This window comes from Arachis ipaensis, chromosome B04 (assembly GCF_000816755.2).
Source record: "Arachis ipaensis cultivar K30076 chromosome B04, Araip1.1, whole genome shotgun sequence".
Taxonomy (NCBI): Eukaryota; Viridiplantae; Streptophyta; class Magnoliopsida; order Fabales; family Fabaceae; genus Arachis; species Arachis ipaensis.
Window position 1 is genome coordinate 110446905 of NC_029788.2, and position 27460 is coordinate 110474364.

At 35.7% G+C, this 27460-nt stretch overlaps 1 protein-coding gene across 2 annotated transcripts in view; it reads left to right on the plus strand.

Annotated features, from left to right (window-relative positions):
- LOC107639604 (WEB family protein At2g38370) overlaps positions 1 to 4108 on the plus strand; it is a 20448-nt gene extending 16340 nt beyond the window's left edge. For both annotated transcript variants that reach the window (XM_016343149.2, XM_021121555.1), the window contains exons 3-8: positions 1293 to 1360; positions 1823 to 1918; positions 2478 to 2623; positions 2741 to 2938; positions 3206 to 3265; positions 3677 to 4108. In XM_016343149.2, the coding sequence (XP_016198635.2) occupies positions 1293 to 1360; positions 1823 to 1918; positions 2478 to 2623; positions 2741 to 2938; positions 3206 to 3265; positions 3677 to 3820 (712 nt within the window). In that variant the 3' untranslated portion in view covers positions 3821 to 4108. The remainder of the gene's footprint in view (positions 1 to 1292; positions 1361 to 1822; positions 1919 to 2477; positions 2624 to 2740; positions 2939 to 3205; positions 3266 to 3676) is intronic.

The following is a 27460-nucleotide window of genomic DNA, read 5'->3' on the forward strand; positions in this document are numbered from 1 at the left end:
TGGGACTATTATATTTTTATTCCATGTTACATATTTTGTTTATGATAAAAACGAGATAAGTAATCATTTTTTTAGATATTCTATTTAAAAAATTACATTATGCATATCTTTTTTATATTGTAATACAGTTTGGATCGATTTAAAAAATATAAATGAATATAATTTGTTATCATTTGAATTATATTGGTTTGATTTTTTAATTTTATTCAAATGATTGCAATTCGTAGAGTATCAATTTGAATTTATTTTTTAATCTAATAACCATTCAAATTATTGTTATTTGAATTAGATCGGTTTATATCATATCTAAATTTTAAAGTTTAAATTTTTTATTCAAAATCATAGTTTATCCAAAATTTAAAGTTTAAAAAATTATAATTCAAAAGTTTTAAATTATTAAATTTTTTAACAAAATTTTAATTTAGATCATATCTTATCTCAACTAAATTTTAAATTTATCATATTATTATTATTATTATTATCCCTTGGTTGCTTTAGAAGAATTCTGATTCTTCTAATACATCAAGAGAAACAAGTCTTGTATTTTCTGTTGCATATTTTCTTTCTTTGGAATTTTGACAGATATTCCATTCTTCTCTGTTCAGTCATAAAGATCTTTCTCCTTAGAGATTTATTTTCTCCCACCATTCAAATTTCGAAGCCCTAGATTTTGCTGACCTCTTACACCGTTTTAAGATTCTGACACGTCATCATCATATTAAGTAACGACAAATAATGAGAGGCACACAAAGTCTTCCATGTACCTTGCCACGCCGAACCACTCCTCAATGGCCAAATCCCAACTTAATTTAAAAGCAACAAACATTTAGGGCTTGATTGGGTGAGCTTCTAAGAAAAGATCTTTTTTCGAGTTATCTTTTTTTAAAAGATTTTATAGAGAAGTAAAAGTAATTTTATATTTGGATATCTCATGTAAAAAGGTCTTTTTATCAATCAATTATGTTTGGGTATAACAATATAAAAGTACTTTTTTGTTTATTTATTACTTGAAAAACATCTTTTTTTTTAAGGAAAAAAGATCTTTTAAAAAAAGATGTAAATTACAGCTTCTCAAAAAAGATCTTTTTTTGATTTTACTAGTGCTTTTACTTTTACTGCTAGAAATTTGCCAAACACGTTAAAAAATAAAAAAATAATGGCGCCCAAACATGCACTTAAAGTGATGTACATCAAATCAACCAATGGGAAATTGAAGATTAGAACAAATTGAGAAAACAAAAACCAACCAACACGACACTCTTAAAAAGTATTAAAGTACTAGGATTAGGGAGAAGAAGAGAAAAAAAGGTTTATATTATACTTGTTTTAACAGGGAAGGAATATTACTCAGAAGAAACTAGTAAGACTTCTTTTTACTTATACTTGCCACTCTCTAATCCTCAATTTTAATAGAATTTTGATCTGTTCTTGTTACTGAATTCAAGTGCTCAATTATTAATTGGTTCCTTCTAATGCTTGCTTCAGTTTCTGTTTTTCTGTTAAATTACATCATAGTTGGCCATTAGGTGATAGGGTTATCCATGTTGCAAAACTAATTTTCAAATCATTATTATTTACCTATTTTATTTGGGGATGGATGCTGAGAAAGTGAGGATGAACTTGGTAGAATACTAGCATGTTTCTGGGGTTTGATTATGTCAACTCAGTTAAGATCTGATTCATGTATGGTCTTGACTAGTCTTTAATTGTTGGGACAAATATCTAATTTGATAACACTGGTCTATTAAGATAGCATCTTATATTCATGTGATCTTCAGTCTGAGATCTTAGGTTTCAATTTAACAATTTAGAAATATTACAGGAAACATGGAAGGGAAAATGGGACTCTTGTTCCTTGTCATGTTGTGTTCTGCCTGGGCTTGTGGTGCAAGAGAATTGCCAAACTCGGCGAATTCTGGTAAGTCATAACACTGATCATTGTTATCATTCTTGGCTTTCATTGCTTTTGCAGTATCCTGCTTAATATAAAGCTCTTATCTTTTATCGATATTGGTGAAAGTGAAATATTTGTAGCAGTAAACTATTCATAGTGCAAAGTTTATTGTTTATTGGTTTTGGGTGGGATACAGTAAAATTTTGTAAGTGAACAGATGGGGTGGAATATAATTTTTTGGATCAGTTGTGCAAATTTTACAGCGATTGCCTCGAATGAGCCATAAAAAATTGGCCAAAATAGGATTCTAGAGGTCTTGAATAGGTTAGTTAGTCTCCTTCATACCGATTCTTTGAAGACTTATTGGAACGAAGACGAGGAATGTTTTCTTATCTTGATTTGGGTTTATTTCATTGACAGAAATAAGAAAATAGGATGACTCATGCTTTGGATAGCAGGTTGTTAAGTTTGTTATTTAATGCAATTCGTTCTTGGCCTGGTGTTGCCAACAGCTTAGTGATTGCATAAAACATGTATTTTCTTTATTCAATTTCATCTTATTGATGTATGTTTGGAAATGCAGAATTGAGTAAAAAACAAGATGTGTGTACACTTTGTGCGGAATATGCTGCCAAGGCACTTGAATATCTAAACCAAAACAAGACTCAGAGTGAGATCATTGAAATCCTTCACAACACTTGCACCCAGCTTCACTCTTTCGAGCGCAAGGTTCGACGTAATTTCAATCTCTTATTTCTTCAGATGTTATAATATCTCACAAACCCCCTACTTAATCTCTCGTATCCAATGTGTATTTAGTTCTTTTATCTCTTTTGCATTCTACAGTGTGTCACTTTGGTGGATTATTATGCTCCACTTTTCTTTTCCGAAATAGCCACAATTAGTCCTGGAGAATTCTGCCACAAGGTCAACCTCTGCGAACGCACTGCGAAAATTTCACTACAAATTCAAGAAAATAGCTGCGATTTTTGCGAAGATGCTATGTCAGCTCTATTGGCTAAGCTGAAAGATCCTGACACTGAGGTAAGTAATTTTATCCGCTGCTGCTACTCCAATGAAGTTTGAGATGTGATTCATGTGAAATTTTCATATCACAAGTTTGAAACATGTTACATTCTTTTAGTTGAGGAAGTCTATAGTTTTGAAGCCAAATACAAAAGGATATTGAATAGAAATATGGATCCAAGTGAAAATATATATGTAGTACTTTGATTTCTCTGTCATTTTTGTTCTCTAAGAAGCCCTATAGTATCTTGAATGAACAACTAACCATTTATTCTAATATTTCAGCTGGAAGTCATTGAGACGTTGCTGAAGGTATGCGATACGGTCGACAAGTATGCGAATAAGGTCAGAAAAATCTTTTTTAAATATCATGTCTCATGGAATCTGTCCTTTGATTCAAACTCTCTAATCCATAGAAATTTCCTTGTAATGATAATTTCATGGATTCAGGATTGTCACCACCATCCATTATGCAGCAACAAATTCTAACATTTTATCATACGCGATTAACTACCTTTCCAGCTATGCAAGTTAGTTTCTTAGGTGATGTGCCAAGTTGAAATTGGTGCATTGTATACTAATTCAGGTACACGTCGCTCCAAGGTCAACTCGGTGCATCATAGCATCGTTCACTAGGCAAACAAACATGCATACCCAAGAGAAATTTTGAAGTGTGATATAGGAAGTGCTAAGACTTAAGAACATAATTTCCTTAACTTTGAATTGTTTTTTTTTTTTTTTTTTCATTTTCTTCAGTGCAAGAGGATGGTTTTCGAGTATGGACCATTGATTTTCAACAATGCTCAGAAGTTCTTGGAGAAAACAGATGTATGCACTGCATTACATGCTTGCAAGGATGATATAGCAGTTAGCCAAAAAGCCCTTCTTTCTGACTCTTAAATTCTTATTGAAAAAAAGAGTGTTCTTCTGAATTTGTGGCGTTCTTATTAGGGTAAAGATTGCTATTAACCCTTCATAAGCGAGAGAGCCAGAGTTTAAATTTGATGCATTGTCGCTGTTCAGCAAAGTTTGTTACATTGTTACTCTACTTTCAATATAGTAGTTTGTCATAGTTAACTATCTCAAATGATTTAATAATTTGTGCTTACATGGTGGAGTATCAAAAGTAAAACATTATATGTTGTATTTAAATTTATGGAAATTAAAATCTTTCTTGCCTTCAATTCATTCACTCTCTATCTGTCTTGAAATTTCGTCACATGAACATTCTTCTTGTATCTACCGTTCCATTTCATAATTATTTGCTCTTGTCTCTTGTAAGACAAATAATTGGTGTTACTATTTTTTCTCTCTCTTTTTTTTCCCTTCTTTTTGAGATATACGTGGTGTTTTATGAGCCAGAACACTGAGTACAGTACTGAAAATTGTTGGCCCTCATGTACCAAATCTAAATCAACTCAAAATCCATGCGTGTTTCGTGTGTTGTGGTACAATTTCAAACAGAATCAACAAACATCTGAAGTTCTTGCAATGCAATAATCTTTCTAGGCTGAACAATAATCTGGATCAAGACAAGGATCTTTGAAGCTGGGGACACGTGTGGAACAAGTGTCTTTCCTAGTTTCCGTTCGTTCTGGACCGTTTAATTAGTTTTTGCGCCGAACTCCAACATGGTGGACCCTTAATTAGTTAATAATAGTATTAGTATTACTATTTATTTTCGTAATACGCCACTGTTTTTTGTTTTTTTGTTTTTTGTCTTGATAATACGCCACTGTTAAATGTGCCAGCGTTTTTTTTAATTAAGTTAAATGAATTGATTCAATGACTGATTGGCCTAACAAAAACTATCTACACAAAATGGGCATGAATCATTGAATCACATACTTCTTCAAGAAGAAGAAAAACTTATGAAAATTAAATCGGTTATCAAATTGGTAAGGATTAGAAGTTCAAAAATTCAATCGAGATTCATCCAAGATTGGATCAGAAATAATAAAATATATAATTCTTTCAAAAAATATTGATTTTTTGTAAATTGTTATTTTAAATACTAAAAAATTACAATGATTTAGCCGGTTAATGGGTTTTTAACCGATTTTTCGACTTTTGACGGGTTTACTGTCAAATAATTTTTAACTTAAATCAGATCGGTCTAATAATCAGATCGGTCTAATAATCAATTTTTGATTAATCAAATCAAACTAGTCAGTTTAGCTCGAATCTCAAAACCATGAAAAATAATAAGAAAAAGCCGATCTCAATTTAGGTAAAAACAAAAAAAAAATTGTTTAATTTTAAAAATAGAAAGGATATTCAAATAAAATTATGAAAATAAACTTTTTTATTTTAAAATAAAAATTATGAATTTGTTATTTTTTAAAAGCACTAAAAACAAATATTCATCTTTATTATCCATTTTCCCTCTTTTTTCTTTTATATTTATGTGTCAAGTACAAATCAAAACACAAGTCCTCACCATTAACATGATGGAAACAATTGCCCAACAAAATTAATTAAGTGTTTAACTCTTGTAGCCAATGTTAATTGGACAACAACACAACACTGTTATTTGTCCCCTCTCTTTTTTGGTTGTCCACAGTATTTTCTATCTCGACAGATTAAAGATTAATTTATTGTAAATCTGAGTTCCATTTAAGGGTCTGACACTGGCCAATAAATGTTGTACACATAAAGCGAGATTTGAATATCCAACACTTAGTTAAGCGGACAAGTGAGTTGACTACTCGACCAACTCAATTTAGTTTTTTGTTCCCCTCTCTATTGAGGGTCCACAGACCACAGCAGTGTGAGTTTCATATCATGACAATATCAATAGCATATGGTTTTCATCAGTACCTGGATATGTGTTGTGTAGTGCCTGGTACTAGCAGCCTAACATTAATAATTTTATGGAAAATGTCCAGCCTATAATTAATTATAAGGCGATGCTTCTTGGAACTTTGATATTTGGATGTGGTTTTTTGTGGAGTGAAGCAACCCACTTCAACTTAGCACCATGTCCCACTTGTGGTACCAAGTTAGAATCTTATTTTTAAAATTTTTAAGTGAATAAAGTTTGAATACAATTTTCAATTTTGAGAATATAAAAAAATTTAATTTTGATATACTGACAGTGTAAAATATTTTATACTGTTAGAGAATCATTAGCATCAATTTAGATCAATTAGTATCGTTTATATTTATATAGCATATCTGTATATTAATTGTAGGATTCTATGCCTTTATTACTTTGATTCATTTAGCACCTATAAATACCCCTTGTATATTGTACTTTTCATCACACTGAATAATACACTTTTCAGATTACTCTCTCAGTCTCTTGTTTCTAACATGGTATCAAGAGCTTAGGTTATATTTTTTTTAGCCACCTTTGGTCGTTTGTTTTCTCTTCCGGCAGCCTTCTTTGTCCTTGATTTTTCGTTTCTTTTCGACGCTTTGGTTCGTCACCACCCACACTATCATCTTCGTCTCGTTGTCACAAGTTCAACGAGTCCCGGAACGTCGCCGGAAGCCTCCCCACGCGCCGCCAGAAGTCGCTGCCGTCACCAGCTTCTTCTCCTCTCCAGATTCTTCTCCGACCGTTGGATTGCGCTTTTGATCAAAGGTTCCGCAGCTCCCACGTGTCGCGTCTCTGCTTGCCCACCCAGCACCGTTGGATCTTCAGCAACGATCCACCCGTCCAGAGCGCGCCACGTGTCGTGGATTCAACGCCTCCAGCAACCCACGCCCGCGCCCGACCCGAACCGGCCCGCTTCGCAACCCACGCACCGCACCCGCTGATTCAGCGCTAACTAGGCTTCTCCTCTCCACTCAGACGTCGCCACGTGTCACCTTTATTGCTGACGTGGCTGCTGACGTGGAATCCGACGTGGCAGCTGACGTGTCAGACAGTGGGACCCTTCCTAAGGTTTTTTGGTGAGCTCTTTCCGATTTTGCCATCCGTTTCCTCATTTTCTGCTCCAAAATTGCAGTTTTCTCTCCTCTCTTTGATCTCTGAGACTACTATTATGGAAAAGTCAGATGTTTTTGCTGCCACAGACAGACAGGGTAAATCCTGTCGAAACTGTAACCGTTCTGGGCACCTCTTCTCCGACTGTCCTTCTGTTGAATGTCGCATATGCCACCAGAAAGGTCATATTAGCTACCATTGTTCACAGCTGTTCTGTCGTTACTGCAAGCTTTTTGGACATTTAATTACTGCCTGCCCTACTCGCCCACCACGTCCTGATCCACTCAACTCGTCTCCTGTCTCTCTATCTGATGTTGCATCTCTTCTTCAGCGTCTTCTCTCCGTTTCTGGTAATACCCCTGCTGCTTTTTCGACCCCTCCAAGTAATTCTAAATGGTACTTTGACTCGGGTTGCTTTAATCACATGTCTCCGTTGCGTAATATTTTCTCGTCTCTGTCTACCACTACAAATGGACCTTCTGTCAATACTGCAAATGGCTCCCTCTTGCACGCAACACACAAGGGCTCTATATCCCAGTCTACTCTTAATCTTCCTGATACTTATTACATTCCCAAATTAAACTTTAATCTTATTTCTGTTGGTCAACTTGTTGATCTGGGTTTTGAAGTCACTTTTTCCGTTTCTGGTTGTCGTGTACAGGATCCTCGGACGGGACAAATCATCGGAACTGGACGTAAGGTCGGAAGGTTGTTTGAACTCGAGAATCTTCATATTCCTCCTGTACCAAATCTCTGTGCTGCTTCTTCTCCGTCTACCCTTCACTTGTGGCATCAGCGTCTTGCCCACACCTCCTTAGGAAAATTGCGTCCTCTTGTGTCTCAGGGTGTTTTAGGTCAGGTTCCAAATGAATCCTTTGATTGCATTTCTTGCCAAACTGCTAAACAACCTGCTTTATCTTTTCACAATAATTCATCTCTTGCTTGCTCTCCTTTTGATCTCATTCACTCTGATGTTTGGGGCCCCGCTCCCACTGCCTCTATGGGCGGAGCTCGATACTTTGTCATTTTCATTGATGATTATTCCCGTTTTACTTGGGTTTACTTGATGACTAATCGCCATGAGTTACCTAAGATCTATATCAACTTCGCTACTATGATTAAAACTCAGTTTTCCAAGGTCATTAAGGTTTTCCGACGTGATAATGCTATGGAATACCGTGATTCCAAACTCTTAACCTTTCTTGCAGAACAGGGTACTTTGTCTGAATTTTCTTGTCCTGGTACGTCACAACAAAATGGTAGAGCTGAACGCAAACACCGTCACATTCTTGACTCCCCCAATGTTGATTTTTTTCCTAGTGATGATTCTCCATATTCTATCTCGAGTGACCCTCCACAGTCTCCTGTTCTTCCGCCTTCTCCATCTTCCGATGATTCCAGACCGGACGATGATCCTGCTCCTACCGTCATGCCTCCTCCTCCCACTCGTTCTTCTAGGGTAAGGAATCCACCTCCTCATCTTCTTGATTACCATTGCTTTTCTACTATTCTTCATCAACATGAACCTAAGACATTCAGAGAGGCCTCGTCAAACCCAAATTGGCAACAAGCAATGCAAGAAGAAATACAGGCACTTGAAAAAGCACACACTTGGGATCTGGTTGATCCTCCTTCTAATCAAGAAGTTGTGGGCAGTAGATGGGTATACAAGATCAAGACTCGCTCTGATGGTTCTATTGACCGTTATAAGGCCCGCTTGGTTGCTTAAGGTTGTACGCAAGAGTATGGTATTGATTATGAAGAGACTTTTGCTCCTGTCGCTCGTCTCACGTCTGTTAGAGCTCTTATTGCCATTGCCGCGGTTAAAAAATGGTCTCTCAGTCAGATGGATGTGAAGAATGCATTTCTTAATGGGGATTTGAAGAAGAAAGTCTATATGAAACCACCTCCGGGATATCCTTGTCCTTCTAGTAAGGTTTGTCTCCTTCGCAAGGCACTCTATGGACTTAAGCAAGCTCCTCGTGAATGGTTTGACAAGTTCAGCACTACCATATGCAGTCTTGGTTTTACCTCTAGCCCTCATGAGAATGCCCTCTTCATTCGTAAAAGCGGCCGTGGAGTTGTTCTTCTACTTTTGTATGTTGATGATATGATCATTACTGGAGATTATGTTGATGGTATCTCTAATCTCAAAGCCTCACTTCACCGTACCTTTGAGATGAAAGATCTTGGTTCCCTCAGCTATTTCCTTGGTCTTGAGGTCATCTCCACCGATGATGGCATCTATCTCTCTTAGGCTAAGTATGCTTCAGATCTTCTTGCTCGCGCTGGGATTACAGATAGTCGCACTGAGTCTACTCCTCTTGAGCCTAATGTTCGATTTACCCCTATGGATGGCACTGTTTTGGATAATCCGACTCTCTATCGACAGTTAGTTGGAGGCCTCGTCTACTTGACTGTCACCCGCCCAGACATCGCCTATCCGGTTCATGTACTTAGCCAGTTCTTGTCAGCTCCTCGTACTACTCACTATGCGGCAGTTCTTCGCATTCTTCGCTACATCAAAGGCACTTTATTTCATGGCCTTTATTTTTCTGCCCATTCCTCTTTGTCTCTTCAGGCTTACTCCGATTCTGATTGGGCTGGTGATCCCACTGATCATCGTTCTACTACGGGTTACTGTTTGTTTCTTGGCGACGCTCTCATTTCTTGGCGTGCTAAGAAGCAAACATTCACTGCTCGCTCAAGCACAGAAGCTGAATACCGTGCCCTCGCTGACACCACTGCTGAGGTTATCTCTGTTCGTTGGCTTCTAGAAGATCTGGGTGCTCCTCAGTCGTCTCCTACTGATGTTTTTTGTGATAACCGCAGTGCTATTCAGATTGCACATAATGATGTGTTTCATGAACGCACCAAACACATTGAAATTGATTATCACTTTGTTCGGCAACGTATCCTTATTGATGCTGTTCGTCTCATTGCTGTTGGCACACTGGATCAGACTGCTGATATCTTCACGAAAGCTCATCACCCGACTTGTTTCTGGACTTTGTTATCCAAACTCAAGCTGGTATCCTTAGCTCCTACTTGAGTTTGAGGGGGGATGTTAGAGAATCATTAGCATCAATTTAGATCAATTAGTATCGTTTATATTTATATAGCATATCTGTATATTAATTGTAGGATTCTATGCCTTTATTACTTTGATTCATTTAGCACCTATAAATACCCCTTGTATATTGTACTTTTCATCAGACTGAATAATACACTCTTCAGATTACTCTCTCAGTCTCTTGTTTCTAACTTATACAGTCGTGTAATTATAATCGTCCTTTTTTATGACTATTTTTTTTACGCGATAAATATAAAAAATAGTTATTTTTACTAATGTAACTCTATATGATTAGATGCATATTTAAAACAGCTTTACACTAATAATGCATCAAAACCATTGCACCGCCACAATATTTTGAGACTTAAAAAAAATTATGGTTTAAACCGGCCACAATTTTCTACCTGAGATTTAATTAAAAAAAAAAAAACTGAAAAATTAGGGTAGTTTATTAACTCACTAAAATTTGTTTACTACTTCTGAAGAGTTTCGGATAACATGCATAAAATCAATTTGCCGATATTTAACCCCACAAAACAAATTAATAAACCTGTGTCTTGTAAAGTTAGGGGAAAAAAAGAAAGTGAATGTAATAATGAGAGTGAAATTTTATCCTGTGACAATTTTATAAAATCTCTTTTTGCTCTTTAACAAAAGTATAAGTTTATTGCGACTTTTAATAATTAATTTCATCCGAAATTCTGATTTTTCTGTCAAAGTTTTTGTTAATAGAAGGAGTATAACCTCAACCTGGCTCTTAATGATTACCAATATTTATCACTATTTTTTGTATTCTCTTTTTTTTTTCATTATTTTTTGCCATCATCACCAACATCCACTGCTATTCTCTTTTTCACTGCACCACTCTAGTGTCATTATTCTTCTTTTTTACCAAACCAAAATCACGAAGTCATATCTCTCCTCCCATTTTTCTGTTCACCATTGGCAATCCTTCATCGCCGCAGCTATCCTCTCTCCTTTTTTCTTCTCCTTATCCTTACAATCCCTCTCTCACTAGCTTGCCTTTGTCTCTATTTGGTTTCACACTAAATTCCAAGTCTGCATTCCAAATAGAGAACTTTACCTCGAACAAATTAAAATATCGACGCACCCCATAATCACCAAATCACTTTTTCACATAAAAATCAATACTTTAAGTAAATATTTATACTCGATCATCAAAATCTAAAAAAAGACAACTCATAAGATCATATTCCAAACCAAATTTAAGTATTTAAACAAATAAAATTACTCAATTGAAAGGAGGTGGCAGTGGGTTGGTGCAACAAAGAAGAAGAAGGTAACAGTAAGTTGGTGTAGCAAGAATAGAAAATAGTAGTGAATGTTGGTGATGATGGTGGCCAAAAATGATGTTGAGGAGAAAGAAAAGTTGGCCTGATGGTGTTCTAATTTGCATAAAAAAAGAGAGGAAAAAAAAAAGATCAGAAAAAAAATAAATTATCCATTAAATTATTGACTTAACAGTTTACGTAGATAAATTCGTTAATTCTAGACGAAGACATTAATAGAGAGAATAAAAAATCTCGTGAAGTTAATTGTCAGAAATCGCGATGAAATTATATTTTTGTTAAAAGATGGAGAAAGAATTCATAAAATTGTTAGGACTTGGAGTTTCACTCTAATAATAATACCATATTAATTATCTTTAAAAATATGAATATATGATAGTTTTGTTTTTGTACTTGTTTATCAATTTTAGGAGCAAATGTAGCTTTTATGTGGGCAATCTCCGAGTCTATTTATCAAAAAAATAATAGTAAATAACATGAAATTAAAATTTCAAAAGCCATAAAATGAAATTAAACATAATTATTTAATAATAAACTAAAATAAATTATAAAAGTTTAATTTATTTTTATTTTTTTATTTAAAAATTTTAAAAAGATAAATATAATAATAAAAAATATAATTATAAAAAATATAATTATAAAAAATTAATAAAAATAATAAAAAAATAAAAAATAAATTATATCTCTTATTAGTATTTTTATATCCTTTTTAATTCAGTATTTTTTGACATAATGCAACCTAATTGAGCTTTAATTTTGGCATTGGTGTTGCTTGAAATTGTAAGGCGTGCAATCCATTTTTGCTTTCTGGTGAAGTGAAGACCAGACTCATATTTTGGAGTTTCTCTTTTCCATTTTTCATTTTTGGGTCTAATTGTTTTTTTATTTTTCTTCTAATTTTGGTAATTCATCTTTAGTTTGTCTTTTTTTTTTTCATGGCTGATAATGTAAAGGGCCTCGTGTAGAATATAATTGAAGAAAAGAGGAACAAAAAAGAAAAACACCCACTGATTGAAGAAGTGCACCCTACAAAGCATAAGAACTCCCTACCACAAGATTTTCAAATAAAATGCAATGAACTGAGAGGAAAAATTATATGTCCAACCATTTGTGAGGAAGCCATGTTCATTAGAAAATCATAGGGAGCTGAACCTCCATAAAATAAAATTTTAACATGTATAAAATTATTAATAATAATAATGAACAAATATACAATAGACTGATCTCTTTTGTGTAGTCAATTTAAAATGATAGCATACATGTGATGATGAGCCAACTTCACTACTTCAGTACTCTGAATATGGAATTATTTTGCATCATATCAAATGAAAGTGAAAGAAATAAAGATAGAAATTCTTTTTTTTTTATTATATCGTTAAAAAAATTCAAATATAATTTGTCGGCAAAATCTCCGCTTTTAAGCTCCCTTTTTTCATTGATAGGAACCGCATTCGATCGTATGAACGTCTGAACTCTACCTAACCTATCCTTCAGAAATAGCACCATTCCGTTGCAGAGTTTGTCGGGTATGAAGAAAGGGAAAATGAGTTCCGAGATCTTTTTTTATTCCCAGTTTCGTCTCGTCTTCGGTCTTTAGTCTTAGAAAAATTGGTGGCATCAAGAGCAAATAGAATTAATAGATAATATTTTACCGCAAAATCGATTTTCACCGGAATGAAAAAGATATATATAGTAGAATCGTAACCATAGAATACGACAAATTGACTATAAATCCGCGGAATCCACTACTTTTCCCTGCTTCTTGGTCACCAGAATCCACTGTCTCTACTTGTGCTCTAGCTTCGGGTTCACCTAGGTGGGAAACGCTCTCTAAATTCTAAAAACAGAGTTATCGTAAAAAATCGCATAAAGATATTACATATTACATATATATATATATATATATATATACACTGAAATTTATAATTTTGTTTGATACACATATTTAAGATTATATGTGAAAACTACTTTGTAGATTATTCAGTGCAGGTATATTGGAGGCTGCTCTAAACACAATATGAAGACAACCAGAAGACTTATGTATTTTAGATCACGGAGGTAACAAATTTCAATTTTTCTTTAAGGATGAAATCGAATTGCTCAAGATGGAGAAAGGGATCCTTGGTTGTTCAAGAATTATACTCTAAACCTAAAAAGATGGAGGAAAGATTCAATGATCAATGATGCAGAATTCTCTCATATTCCTATATGGGTACAAGTGTGGGTTTACCAGAGCAATATAAAACCAAAGAATTGAAAAGAATGGTAGGAGAGACGCTGGGAAAGGTGATAGATGTTGCTGTCTTCTCTATGAAAAGAAAGGAGGAGAGCATTTAAAAATTCAAGTCCTCATAGACATCAAAAAACCATTGAAGAGGAAGATGAGAATCTCAGAAAGCAACAATAAAATTATTGACCTTCAACTCAAGTACGAGATGATTTGTAATTCTTGTTATTGTTGTGGGTGCATCGGGCATGAGAGATCAGGCATGTTCAGAAAACCTAGCAAATATAGTGCAAGGCAGAGAAGAAGAAGTGTAAACCCCGAGTAATTAGTAAATAATTAGTTAATAAATTAATTATTAATCAACTAAATAAGAAAATAGAATTTTATGATTTAGTGAAATAGAAATAATTAAAATAAGAATTTTGACACCAATTTTAAAGGATTTGGCCCAAGATTGGGCCGAATGGACAGAACCAATTAGACCGGATCCAACCGGGTCCATGGCCCATTATATAAATAGCCTAATTCAGCTTCCTTCTCCTTCCCGCAACCAAATTCACGATGAGCTCCATGAAAGGGAAGGGGCAAGATCTCAAACCCTAACCTCTCACTCAATCTTCCATAACTTTCGATTCGGAGCTCCGATCGTCGCACCGTTTGTGGCCACGCATCGAGCTCTACGAATCTATCAGAATAATTTCATAGGTAAGCCTCATTCTCATCTTCAGTTTCTCACCCCTCAATTTAGAAAATTTATGAGTGCATGTGTTGAGATTTGTTTAAAACTCAATGTTTAGGATCGAATTAGTTTCGTGAGCTTGATGGGTCTTGCATCAATTCTCCGTCGATAAGGTAAGGAAACCCTAACCCTTGTCACCTTACTAAATTTGTGAACCCTAAGGTAATTCCAGTGGTAATTATGTTGTTAGATTGGAAATTAGTTGAGAAGTGGAATTAATTTGAGGATATGGGAGCTTGAGACCGATTTTGGGAGGTGGGTTCCTCGGTGAGGGGCTGTGTTGATAAGCTTGCGGTACGGGAATGCTTGAATTGTTTTGGATTTATCGGAAAATCGGCCAAGGTATGGTTTAGGTTTCTCGTATTTAATATATAATGTCCTGTGAAAACTTAGGCTAGTTGACTATAAGATAGGAATGAATGTATGTGTATGTTAAATTGTTTAGTGTCTTGAGAATAATTGTGAATTTAATTGGGGGTTGATTGTTGTTTGATAGTGGAGATGAAGGTTAGAATGATTAAGGGTGTTGAATGTTTAGTAATTGTGACTTGGATTGATGATATATGTTGAGCATTTGTTGATAATTATGAACCAAGTTGAGTATGAGTTTGTTGTTTGATATTGAGAATGAAAATTTGGATGTTAAATGATGATTTAATGATGATTGATAAATTGAGAATAATGAATGTGAATAGATGATGGATGGTTGGTGGTCTTCTTGATATAATTATGAAGTTATGCATGAGAATTGTTTAGAATTGAGGTGTGATGGATGATGAAAAGGTGTAGAGCTGTGTTGTTGTGATATTGCAAGTGTTGGAACTAATTTTGAGTGTAAAAGGATTGATATTGAATGGTGAATTAATGAAAATAAAGGTTTGAAGGTTTTTGTGTAAAGTTGATCTTTTGCCGAACTTTGGCGAGCCGTAACTCGGCTTCCGAACCCCCAAATGGTTTCAAACTTATTTTTTATAAAAATTGGGCCCGTGAAATTTACCTCGTTCAAAGAATGGAATAAAAATATTTTAAAACGAAAAAGTTATACGTGTTGAAAGTTCGGAATGCAAACTGAAAAATTCTGCAGCATTCAGCATTTTTGCTGTTCTGCATAACTCGCGTACGCGACCACTGCACACGACGTGATCAACCTATTCGGGTTGCGTATTTCGCGTACGCGAGCATAGAAAATTGTACGCCCACGCGTAGGCCCACGCATACGCGTGACCTTTCAGAAATGCACTCCCACGCGTACGCGTGACCCCTGTTTTCAGCAAATGGCATTTTAGTATTTTAAACATGATTTTAAACCTTTAAACCTCTATTTTTTACTCCATTAGACCTTAAATTCTAGTTGAGGTATAGTGAAGAGGTTAATCTAGGAAGAAGTAGTTAACTTGGAGTTAAAGAAAGATAATTAATGGTCGGAAGAGATAGTACTCGAATTGATAAGATGATGAAAGTGATATATGAACCCCTTGAGAGAGTAAGGTAACATTGAGAATGATATGTGAGATAGTTGATGATATTAAATAATTGAAACTGATGAGTTGAGCTATGAATTATTATTGAGAATGAAAATGATATTTATGAGAAATGATTGAATATATTGAGCTTGGGGTGTTATCTCCCCCATGTCAGTTTGGGGTGTTGTCTCCCCATGTCAGCCTGGGATTCGTCCCACGGATAATATTGAGCTTGGGGTGTTGTCTCCTCCATGTCAGTTTGGGGTGTTGTCTCCCCATGTCAGCTTGGAATCCTACCCATGGTTATCATTGAGCTTGGAGTGTGTCTCCCCTATGTCAACTTGGAATTCTTTCCATGGTTAATTTCTACAGTTAGTTACCAGGACATGTCGGCCTGGCTACGTAACCGACAGTTGATATCAACAGCCATAGGATAGGCATATATCATGTGCATATTGTCTGATTTGCTTGCTTGTGAACTTTATGGGATTGCCCACGTGATTATAATATGCTATTTGTTATTAGGGGTGGCAACGGGGCGGGTAGGGGTGGGTTTTTGCTCTACCCGACTCCGCCCCGCCGTACAACAACCCGCATGGAACCCGCCCCGCTTCTACCCGCGGGTAGTAAAATGTTGAACCCTAATCCGCCCCTGCGGGTACCTGCCCCGCCCCTACCCGCTCCTATAATTATTAAAATTCAATAAATTAAATTAAATTTCAAAATTTATATAACCATCATCACATACATAACATAAATTAAAGTAAAAATTTAAATATGATACAATATTATTAATTATTTACTAATTATTTTACATATATTATATATATAGCGGGGCGGGTATTACCTAAACCCGACCCCGCCCCGCCCCTCCCAAGAACCCGCCCCGCTAAAAACCCGCCCCGGTGCGGGACGGGTAAGCGGGTAGGGGCGGGGTGGGTACCCGCGGGTTCGGGTGGTATTGCCATCCCTATTTATTATAATTGCTATCTGTATTACTTGTGAACTACTTGTGTTTGCCTTGTTTTGTTTATTTGTCTGTGCAACTCATAGGAGACAGAGGAACGGAGAAAAAGTGGAGAAGATTAGTGTGCAGGTTAAGTTTAGTTAGGATTGAGAACCTTAGCATTGAGAACCTCTAGATGACCACCCACTTATGGCGTTAATTTTTAGTTCCTTAAGATTTATATCTGAGTGTCGGCGTTCTAGGATTGCCTCTGGCATTTCCATGACCTTATATCTTATATGCGTGGCACCTTTACCATGCTGAAAAACTTCGGTTCTCATTCCATATTGTGTTGTTATTTTTCAGATGCAGGTCGAGAGGCACCTCGTTAGGCATCTAGAGCTTCTGCAGCGAAGTGGTTTTCATTTTGGGGTTTCTTTTGTTCTATATATATATATATCTCCTCTTATATACTTGTTTATTTTTCTCCTCCTAGAGGATTATGGAGAACTAGGGTTTTATCTCTGTATTTTGGATTTGGGATATGTATATATGTATGTAAATATTCTCCGGCCAGCCTTAGTTTCGCAAGCTGAGTTAGGAGCTTGTTATTTTTTATTCTTGACCTTCTATTCCTACTTTCTGTTTATTTTTGCCTTTGAACCTTAGTTTCTTCACACGCATGTAATCACGTTTTCTGAGCATTGCGCTTTTATTTTGTGATTTTGTTTTATCCGCTTTTCAAGACTCCTCGTATACTGTATCCTTTTCAATATTATTATATATATTTTCATTTTTAGAGGTCGTAGCACCTCGCCATCTCTATTTTACATCCTAGGTGTAAAGTTTTGTGTGGTAGGGTGTTACATTATGGTATCAGAGCAGATTGTTCTCGTAGAGGCTGGAAAATGGACTGACTATGCTTCTGAGCATACTCTAGCTGTGTGTACATGCTATTTAGGATGTCTGCTTGCCATATATAGCATAAAAGTCCATGAGCATTACCTTTGGAGATTCGAAGTACTAGATTTTAGATATTAAGACTGATCACCTTAATATCAATTGTTCGGTGTGGACAAGACCCAAATGGCATCTCGTGGACGCGAGCAAGGTAGTACGATTGATTTTCAAGCTGCTCTGGAGAATATGGTTGCTGCTGTGCGAGCTGCTGCTGAAGGAATGGAGCGAATAACCTAGGAATTATGATGGAGGCGATAATGGACCTAGCGATGAATGAAACCAAGGGATTCGAACTTGTGCAGCTAGGGCGAAGGTCGATAACATCTTCTTAGAAAGATGGAAAGATTCAAGGAGTTTTCAGGCATAGTAAGTGATGATTTAGAATCTTAGTGGCTTATAATCAGAGTAGCGATGCGAAAGCATGATGATTTTGGTGGCTCTAGAATTGTATCGATGTAAGAATAGAGTTTTAGGATATGAGGGTGTCTTGAGGAATCAGTGTAGGATCGAGGAGTGAAAAGTGTGTGTGATTTAGGCTATAACGGATTGAATTAGAATAAGAGATTGGAAAATTGATTAGTATTTGAGATAGTTGAGAAGGATTAGAGATCGATTTGGTTTAGATAGGATCTTTGGAGGATAAGCGAGTTCGTAGTCAATAAGAAAGAATTAGACGAAACTAAGAATGAAATAGACGGGTTTAGCTTAGACTTGAAATGAGAATAAGGTGTTAAATTGATGTTGGATAATGACAAAATGAATGGTAAGAGATCGGTTGAATCTGAGGGAGCGTATATGGAGAATTGAGAACAAATTTTCGAGGACGAAAATTTTTGTTAGGGGGGTAGAATGTAAACCCCGAATAATTAGTTAATAAATTAATTATTAATCAAATAAATAAGAAAATAGAATTTTATGATTTAGTAAGGTAGAACTAATTAAAATAAGAATTTTGACACTAATTTTAAAGGATTTGGCCCAAGATTGGATCGAACGGGTCGAACCGGTTGGACCGGACCCAAACCAGGTCCATAGCCCATTATATAAATAGCCTAATTCAGCTTCCTTCTCCTTCCCATAACCAAATTCATGCTGAATCTCCATGAAAGGGAAGGGGCAAGATCTCAAACCTTAACCTCTCACTCAATCTTCCATAACTTTCGATCCGGAGCTCCGATCGCCATACCGTTTGTGGCCACGCGTTAACTGCATCGAGCTCTACAAATCTATTAGAACAATTTTATAGGTAAGCCTCATTCTTATCTACAATTTCTCACCCCTCAATTTAGAAAATTTATGAGTGCAAGTGTTGAGATTTGTTTAAAACTCGATGTTTATGATCGAATTAGTTTCGTGAGCTTCTTGGGTCTTACATCAATTCTCTATCGGTAAGGTAAGAAAACCCTAACCCTTGTCACCTTACTAAATTTGTGAACTCTAAGGTAATTCTAGTGGTAATTATGTTGTTAGATTAGAAATTAGTTGAGAAGTGGAATTAATTTGAGGATATGGGAGCTTGAGATGGATTTTGGATGGTAGGCCTCAGTGAGGGGCTGTGTTGATAAGCTTGCGGTGCGGGAACGCTTGAAGTATTTCGGATTTATCGAAAAATCGGCCAAGGTATGGTTTAGGTTTCTCGTATTTAACATATAATGTCCTATGAAAACTTAGGCTAGTTGACTATAAGATAGGAATGAATGTATGTGTATGTTAAATTGTTTAGTGCCTTGAGAATAATTGTGAATTTAGTTGGGGGTTAATTGTTGTTTGATAGTGGGGATGAAGGTTGGAATGATTAAGGGTGTTGAATGTTTAGTAATTGTGACTTGGATTGATGATATATGTTGAGCATGTGTTGATAATTATGAATCAAGTTGAGTTTGGATTTGTTGTTTGATGTTGAGAATGAAAATTTGGATGTTAAATGATAATTTAATGATGATTGATAAATTGAGAATAATGAATGTGTATAGACGATGGATGGTTGGTGGTCTTCTTGATATAATTATGAAGTTATGCATGAGAATTGTTTAGAATCGAGGTGTGATGGATGATGGAAGGGTATAAAGCTGTGTTGTTGTGATATTGCAAGTGTTGGAACTAATTTTGAGTGTAAAAGGATTGATATTGAATGGTGAGTTAATGAAAATAAAGGTTTGAAGGTTTTTGTGTAAAGTTGATCTTTGGCCAAACTTCGGCGAGTCGTAACTCGGCTTCCGAAACTCCAAATGGTTTCAAACTTATTTTATATAAAAATTGGATCCGTGAAGTTTATGCCGTTTGAAGAACGGATGAAAAATGTTTTAAAACAAAAAAATTATGCGTGTCGGAAGTTCAGAATGCAAACTGAAAATTCTGCAACATTCAGCATTTTTGCTGTTCTGCATAACTCGCGTACGCGACCACTGCACGCGACGCGACCAACCTATTCGGGTTGGGTATCTCGCGTACACGAGCAAGGTTCTTGCGTACGCGAGCATAGAAAATTGTATGCCCATGCGTAGGCCCACGCGTACGTGTGATCTTTCAGAAATGCGTGACCTTTTAGAAATGCACTTCAACACGTATGCATGGTTCACGCGTACGCGTGACCACTGTTTTCAGCAAATGGGATTTTAGTATTTTAAACATGACTTTAAACCTTTAAACCTCTATTTTTTACTCCATTATACTTTAAATTCGAGTTGAGGTATAGTGAAGAGGTTAATCTAGGAAGAAGTACTTAACTTAGAGTTGAAGAAAGATAATTAATGGTTGGAAGAGATGGTACTCGAATTGATAAGATGATGAAAGTGATATATGAACCCCTTGAGAGAGTAAGGTAACATTGAGAATGATGTGTGAGACAGTTGATGATATTAAATAATTGAAAATGATGAGATGAGCTATGAATTATTATTGAAAATGAAAATGATATTTATGAGAAATGATTGAATATATTGAGCTTGGGGTGTTATCTCTCCCATGTCAGCTTGGGGTGTTGTCTCCCCATGTCAGCCTGGGATTCGTCCCACGGATAATATTGAGCTTGGGGTGTTGTCTCCCCTATGTCAGCTTGGGGTGTTGTCTCCCCATGTCAGCTTAGGATCCTGCCCATGGTTATCATTGAGCTTGGAATGTGTCTCCCCCATGTCAGCTTGGAATTCTTTCCATCGTTAATTTCTGCAGTTAGTTACCAGGACATGTCGTGCTGATTACGTAACTGACAGTTAATATCAACAGCTATAGGACAAGCATATATCATGTGCATATTGTCTAATTTGCTTGCTTGTGAACTTTATGGGATTGTCTATGTAATTATAATATGCTATTTGTTATAATTGCTATCTGTATTACTTGTGAGCTACTTGTGTTTGCCTTGTTTTGCTTGTTTGTCTGTGCAAGTCATACGAGACGGAGGAACGGAGGAAAGGTGGAGAAGATTAGTGTGCAGGTTAAGTTTAGTTAGGATTGAGAACCTCTAGATGACCACCCACTTATGGCGTCTGTTTTTAGTTCTTTAAGCTTTATATCTGAGTGTCAACGCTCTAGGATTGCCTCTGGCATTCCCATGACCTTATATCTTATATGCGTGGTACCTTTACCATGCTGAGAACCTCTGGTTCTCATTCCATACTGTGTTGTTATTTTTCAGATACAGGTCGAGAGGCACCTCGTTAGGCGTCGGGAGCTTTTGTAGCGAAGTGGTTTTCATTTTGGGGTTTCCTTTGTTTATATATATATATATATATCCTCTTATATACTTATTTATTTTGCTCCTCTTAGAAGATTATAGAGAACTAGGATTTTATCTCTGTATTTTGGATTTGGGATATGTATATATGTATGTAAATATTCTCTGGGCAGCCTTAGCTTCACAGGCTGAGTTAGGAGCTTGTTATTTTGTATTCTTGACCCTCTATTCCTACTTTCTGTTTATTTATGCCTTTGAACCTTAGTTTCTTCACACGCAAGTAATCACGTTTTCTGAGCGTTGCGCTTTTATTTTGTGATTTTGTTTTATTCGTTTTTCAAGGCTCCTCGTATACTGTATCTGTTTCAATATTATTATATATTTTTTCCAATTTTAGAGGATGTAGCGCCTCGCCGCCTCTGTTTTACATCCTAGGTGTAAAGCTCTGTGTGGTAGAGTGTTAGAGGAAACGGAATGGGGAGCATGCCTAAGGGCAGATCAATTCGGTAGGCGAGTGGAGGATAAATAAAAAACAATCCAAATCAACCCAATATTGCACAGGGAGACATACATAAACAGAGAAAACTAATCCTAGTTAACCTGATCAGAGAATTTGCAAGTCTCTCTGTTCAGGGCCGGAACTCACAAATCAAACAAGATGATCAAGAGGTGTAAAGTGGCCAAAAAATGCTAAGAATGGAAAGGAATAAGGGGGGAGATAAGAAACATGGGAAGAAAGAGATAAAGATAGCAACATAGTGGCCTAATCAATAGAGCCAACTCTACCCAAATTAGATTATGGATGCTTCACCTTCAGTGCAGCAGGAGGTAACGGGAGGGGAAGAGAGATTAAGAAACTAAATCTAAAACAAATAGCAAGAAAAAAATACAGCTTTCAATCTATCTTAGGTATTAAGAGGAGATCTGGAGGATCAGGGGAGAGTATAGGTGTTAAAAAACTTTGTTAGGAGGAAGGGAGCTGAATAAAGGAGAGGGTGCCACCCAACAATTGGCATCCACGGAGGGATGAAAGTGATTATGTGGAATTATCGGAGTTTGGGAAAACAACATCAAAGGGATATCTAGATCCCATTCCCCTAAGGTATTATTTTTTTGTGAGACAAAAAATAATACCTTGACAATAGAGAGAGTGCTAAGGAGGGAAGGCTACAAATATGATTTTACAGTTGATCCAATGGGACCATCTGGAGGATTAGCAGTGGCTTGGAAGGATAAAGTGCGAGTTCACATAGTGGAATATGATCAGTTCTTTATCTAGTTTTCCATAGAGGACCAGCAAGCGGGTTTAAAATGGGATATTGTAGGAGTTCACTTGCACACATATGAGACAAATAGAGGGTATCAATTTGTAAAACTATTGCAGATAATGAAAAGAGGGAGTGAAACGCTGGCAATAATAGAAGACTTCAATGCAATTAAAAATCAAGACGAAAAGGAGGGAAGAAAACAAAAATTCAGCACTTCAATACAACAGTTTAGAAATTTCATCAATGAAGGAAGGTTAGTCGACATTGGTTATGAGGGAGATAAATACACTTGGAGTAATCGCCAATTCGGAGATAATCATATAAAAGAGAGATTGGACAAAGCTCTTGTTACAAATGAGTGGAGAAGTGAATTTCCAGCAACCACTCTTGCACACTTATCTAATTCGGGTTCAGACCATAAGGCCATTCTTCTTAACACGGGTGGTGAAGAAAGGAGGGTAAAGAGGAGGTTTAGATTTCAGGAGTGATGGTGTGAAAATGAATAGGTGATTAGCTTAATCAAACAGACATGGATAATAGATATTTATGGGTCTCCAATGTTTAAGCTAGTTAGAAAGCTGAAGTATTGTAGACATTCAATTATACAATGGCAGCAGCACTCTGAATCTAATTCAAGAAAAAAAATTCTGATTCTCAAGAATCGGAAAGAATAAAAAATGCAGAAAGGAGTTCAGGCGGATGAAAATGCTATCCGAATCTTAGAAACTAAATTAGAGGAGGCATTGGAGGAGGAAGAGCGATATTGGAGAGAGAAGTCTAAGGTGCAGTGGCTCAACTGGGGTGATATAAATACCAAATTTTTTCATTCCAAGTTTCAAACGAGGAACCAAAAAAATAGAATAAAGGAGTTAGAGGACGGGGAGGGGAATATGGCAAAGGAACCGGCAGAAATAGTGGAAGTTGCACAGAAATACTTTTAAAATCTATTCACAACAAGTTGTCCTAAATATCCGACTACAGAATTGGATGAAATACGCCAAAAAATAAATGCAACCACTAATAGAATGATGTGTAGGCCAGTGACTAAAGAGGAAATCAAAGCAGCAATCTTCTCCATCAACCCGTTTTTGGCTCTGGGAGATGATGGATTCACAGCAAAAACTTTTCAATTCTTTTAGAGTACAATAAGAGAGATGTGACACCGGCTATTAGAAGCCTTTTCTACGGAGGTAAAATTTTGAAAACTTTTAATCATACTCACATATGTCTCATACCTAAGGTGTCGGCCACTAATTCTATGAAACAAGTTAGACCGATTAGTCTTAGCTCTGTTTTCTATAAGATCATATCTAAAACTTTGGTGCACAGGCTTCAATCAGTTATGAATAGACTAATCAGTGACTCTCAAAGTGCTTTTATAAAGGGCAGGTTGACTAGTGATAATGTCCTAATTGTATACGAATTCATGAATTTTCTCAAAAATAAAAGGTATGGAGATTATGATTTGGTATTAAAGCTGGATATAAGCAACGCTTATGATAGGATGGAATGGAGTTTTTGTTTGGAAGGTGATGAAGAAGCTAGGTTTTTGTGATCGATGGATGAAGTGGATTGAGGAACTTGTGACGGTATCTTACTGTTACTGTGGACGGACAACTTCATTGTTATTTTAAACCATGTAGAGGATTACGACAAGATGATCCTCTATCTCCCTACCTATTTTTGTTTTGCGCAGAGGGACTCTCCCATCTGCTCGACAGAGAAGACAGAGGCTGAAAATATCTGGTTTGAGACTCAATCAGAGGTGTCCGACAATCAATCATATTTTCTTTGCAAACGATTCAATTCTTTTTAGCAAAGCTTCAGAAGTAAAGTGCTAGAGATTGCTACAGGTCTTACAGACTTACAAAGAAATTAGTGGCCAAAGGGTAAACTTTGACAAATCATCTGTCTTCTTTAGTGAGAATATACCAATTCCAGTCCGAGACCATTTGGCGGAGATTCTCCTTGTCCCTCATGTTGGCAATCAAAACAAATATTTGGATTTACCGGCAGTGATTTAGAGATAAAAGAAAGCAACATTTAACTACATTAAAGATAGGGTGTGTTAGAAGCTTAGCCACTAGAAGAGGGCTCTATTATCTTCTAGTAGACGCGAAGTGCTTATTAAGGCGGTGGCAACGGCGATACCCATATACACACTAAGTTGCTTCAAGTTACTAGAGACTCTAATCGAAGAGATTTAGAGAGCCATACTCCAGTTTTGGTGGGGGCAGAAAAGGTCAGAAAACAAGATGCAGTGGATTGGATTGAGAATTTTTTGCCGACCAAAAATGCAAGGGGGACTAAAATTTAAAGATTTGAAGGCTTTTAACCTTGTCATGCTCACAAAACAAGGTAAGAAGTTAGTTTCTAGACCTAATTCTCTCATCAGTAAAGTATTACAGAGCAAATATTACAGATATTCAAGCTTCCTAAGAGCAGAGGTTGGTAATAACCCATCATGGGATTAGAGGAGTATTATCGAAAGCAGAAAGGTGCTAGAAAAATGTATACTTTGGGAAGTAGAAAGGGAATTTAACATCAGAATTCGAGAAGACTTATGGCTGAAGGATTATGTTTTAATTACTTCTATTACTACTACTGCAATGACTGCTAATCTAGAATGGGTCTCACAATTACAACATTCAAACAGAACATGGAACCAAAACTTAATTCAGTCCAATTTCAATCCAGAAGTAGCTACAGCAATAATCAACACTCCAATTCATGAGACAGAAGATAGAGTTACTTGGATGCTGGAAAAAGGGGACGGCTTGACTGTTGCTTCGGCATACAAAATAGCCTTTAACTTCTACCACCCACCAACTGAATATCTGCCAGAACAATGCAAAAGAAAGGACTTACGGAGGAGCATATGGAAAATTAATTATCAACCGAAAATAAAAAATTTGTTCTCAAAACTGATGCATGGAGGACTCCCTATGAAAGAAAGGTTGAACGCCCGAATATAATTCGAACCCTGGTACCCAAAATGCAATCGGTCACAAAAAAGTGTTTTTCATTGTTTCTGGGAGTGCCCAGATGCAACTGAAACTTGGAGATGCTCAAATCTACCATGGCTAATTCAAGCTCGAGAACTATGAGAGTGGTGGATTCCATTGGAAGCAGAATTGAGATTGGAGGAAAATTCGAACAATAAAAGAGCAGTAGCAGCAAATCTCATATGGTAAATCTGGTTAGTAAGAAATGCCTAGGTATTTGAAGGTAGAATCACTCATTCGACAACTATGGTGGAGATAGCAAGGAGAAGTGTGCAAGAGAGAAAAAGAGACCCTTGAGTTTTTACTTTACCTTTCTAGTTTCCTTATATTTAAGTCATTTTATTAAAGTTGGAACTTTATATTCTCTTTGTTATAAGTCTTACTTGTTGTCTAAATTAGACCAATTTTCAGTAATAAAATTGTATAATTTGAACAAAAAAACTACTTTGTAGATTAATCTTACTTCGTTCTCAGAAGTTTTTTTTTAAAGAAATCGTACGACACTTATAAATAAATGAATAAAACATAGATCTTTATTCATAGATTTTAATCTAAAGAAAACAAATAAATATTCTCCATATTGAGGTGAAATAAGAGTGAACTTAACATTCAATTATAAAGAATTTTAGAATATAGAAACAGAAATAATCATAATCTTTTTAGTTTATAAATTTATACAAAAAACACTGCAACAATGTGAAATATTATTTGTTCTTCTCTAAAAACACCATCCTATATGTATCATTTTTTATTTAGAACAATGTTAGGGGGCAGTAATTTTGGTGTTTTATAACTATTAATTGGTCATCAATAGTGTTTTTAATAGTGTGAAATTACATCTAATAGTGAAAGATCACTCACTTTTATTTTAATGGTTAAATGCTAGTCAAAAAATACAAAAATTACTAGCCCCTAAACTTTTCCTTTTATTTATATTACCGTACTTAAATCACCCAACAAATCAAACCCCTACGAAAGGGAAAAACCGCCTATAAAGGAGGAAGTCAAACTCCAATATATATATATATATCATACCACCAAAATGATTGAAGATAAAGAATTAAAGAAAAACTAAGACAGAAAATTAAACCACAAACAAAAAGAAAAAAGATGGATAATAATCAAATAAGAATCTTAATATAGAACGAAATTTATATTACAATATTATGAAAATAGTAAACAATCCACCTGCAGTATAAAATATCCAAAATAAAATAAATAAGTCTATTCATATTAATCTAAATAAGGTTTTACACATCCCTTAATTATGAAGAACACAAATTGATAAGCGAATGTATAATAATGCACTGCTACAACTTAACTTACACGACTTTTCTTTGTCATTTTATGCTTCAAAATAAAGCATGCAACCATCCCCCACAACTTTGGCCACTCCAATGATTACGGTATTGAAAAGAAAAATTAAGGGGGGGAAAGAGGAATATTAATTAAGGTATGCAGCTCCTGTCAAGTTTTCATTTATCTAATTGATGAACAAATAATTAAGGCGGGCGTAAGTGCGTAACTGTATGCTTTTTATTCTCTCGATGAAAACAGGTCAAATTAAAGGATACATATTGCCAAGGAATATCACATTTCAAAGCAATAAACACGAATCATGATCATTCCTGTTCCACACCCATATTATCAAATATAAACATTTGCAATACACAACACTACAACAATAAAATTTGAAATTAAAATTTTACGTTTAAATAGGTTTTTATCCCTCTAAAATACTGTTTTTATTTTGGTCAAATAAAATAAAAAATGTCTATTTTAATCTCTATTATTAATTTGTTCATGTTAAATAAGATTTTCCTACTTTGATATTTTAACTTATCATATCAACATTTAACTTGTCATGTCAGCCCCCAATAGAACAAATTAAAAAAAAAATAACTAATTATAAAACATTGATATTTTAATTTTTATTGGACCA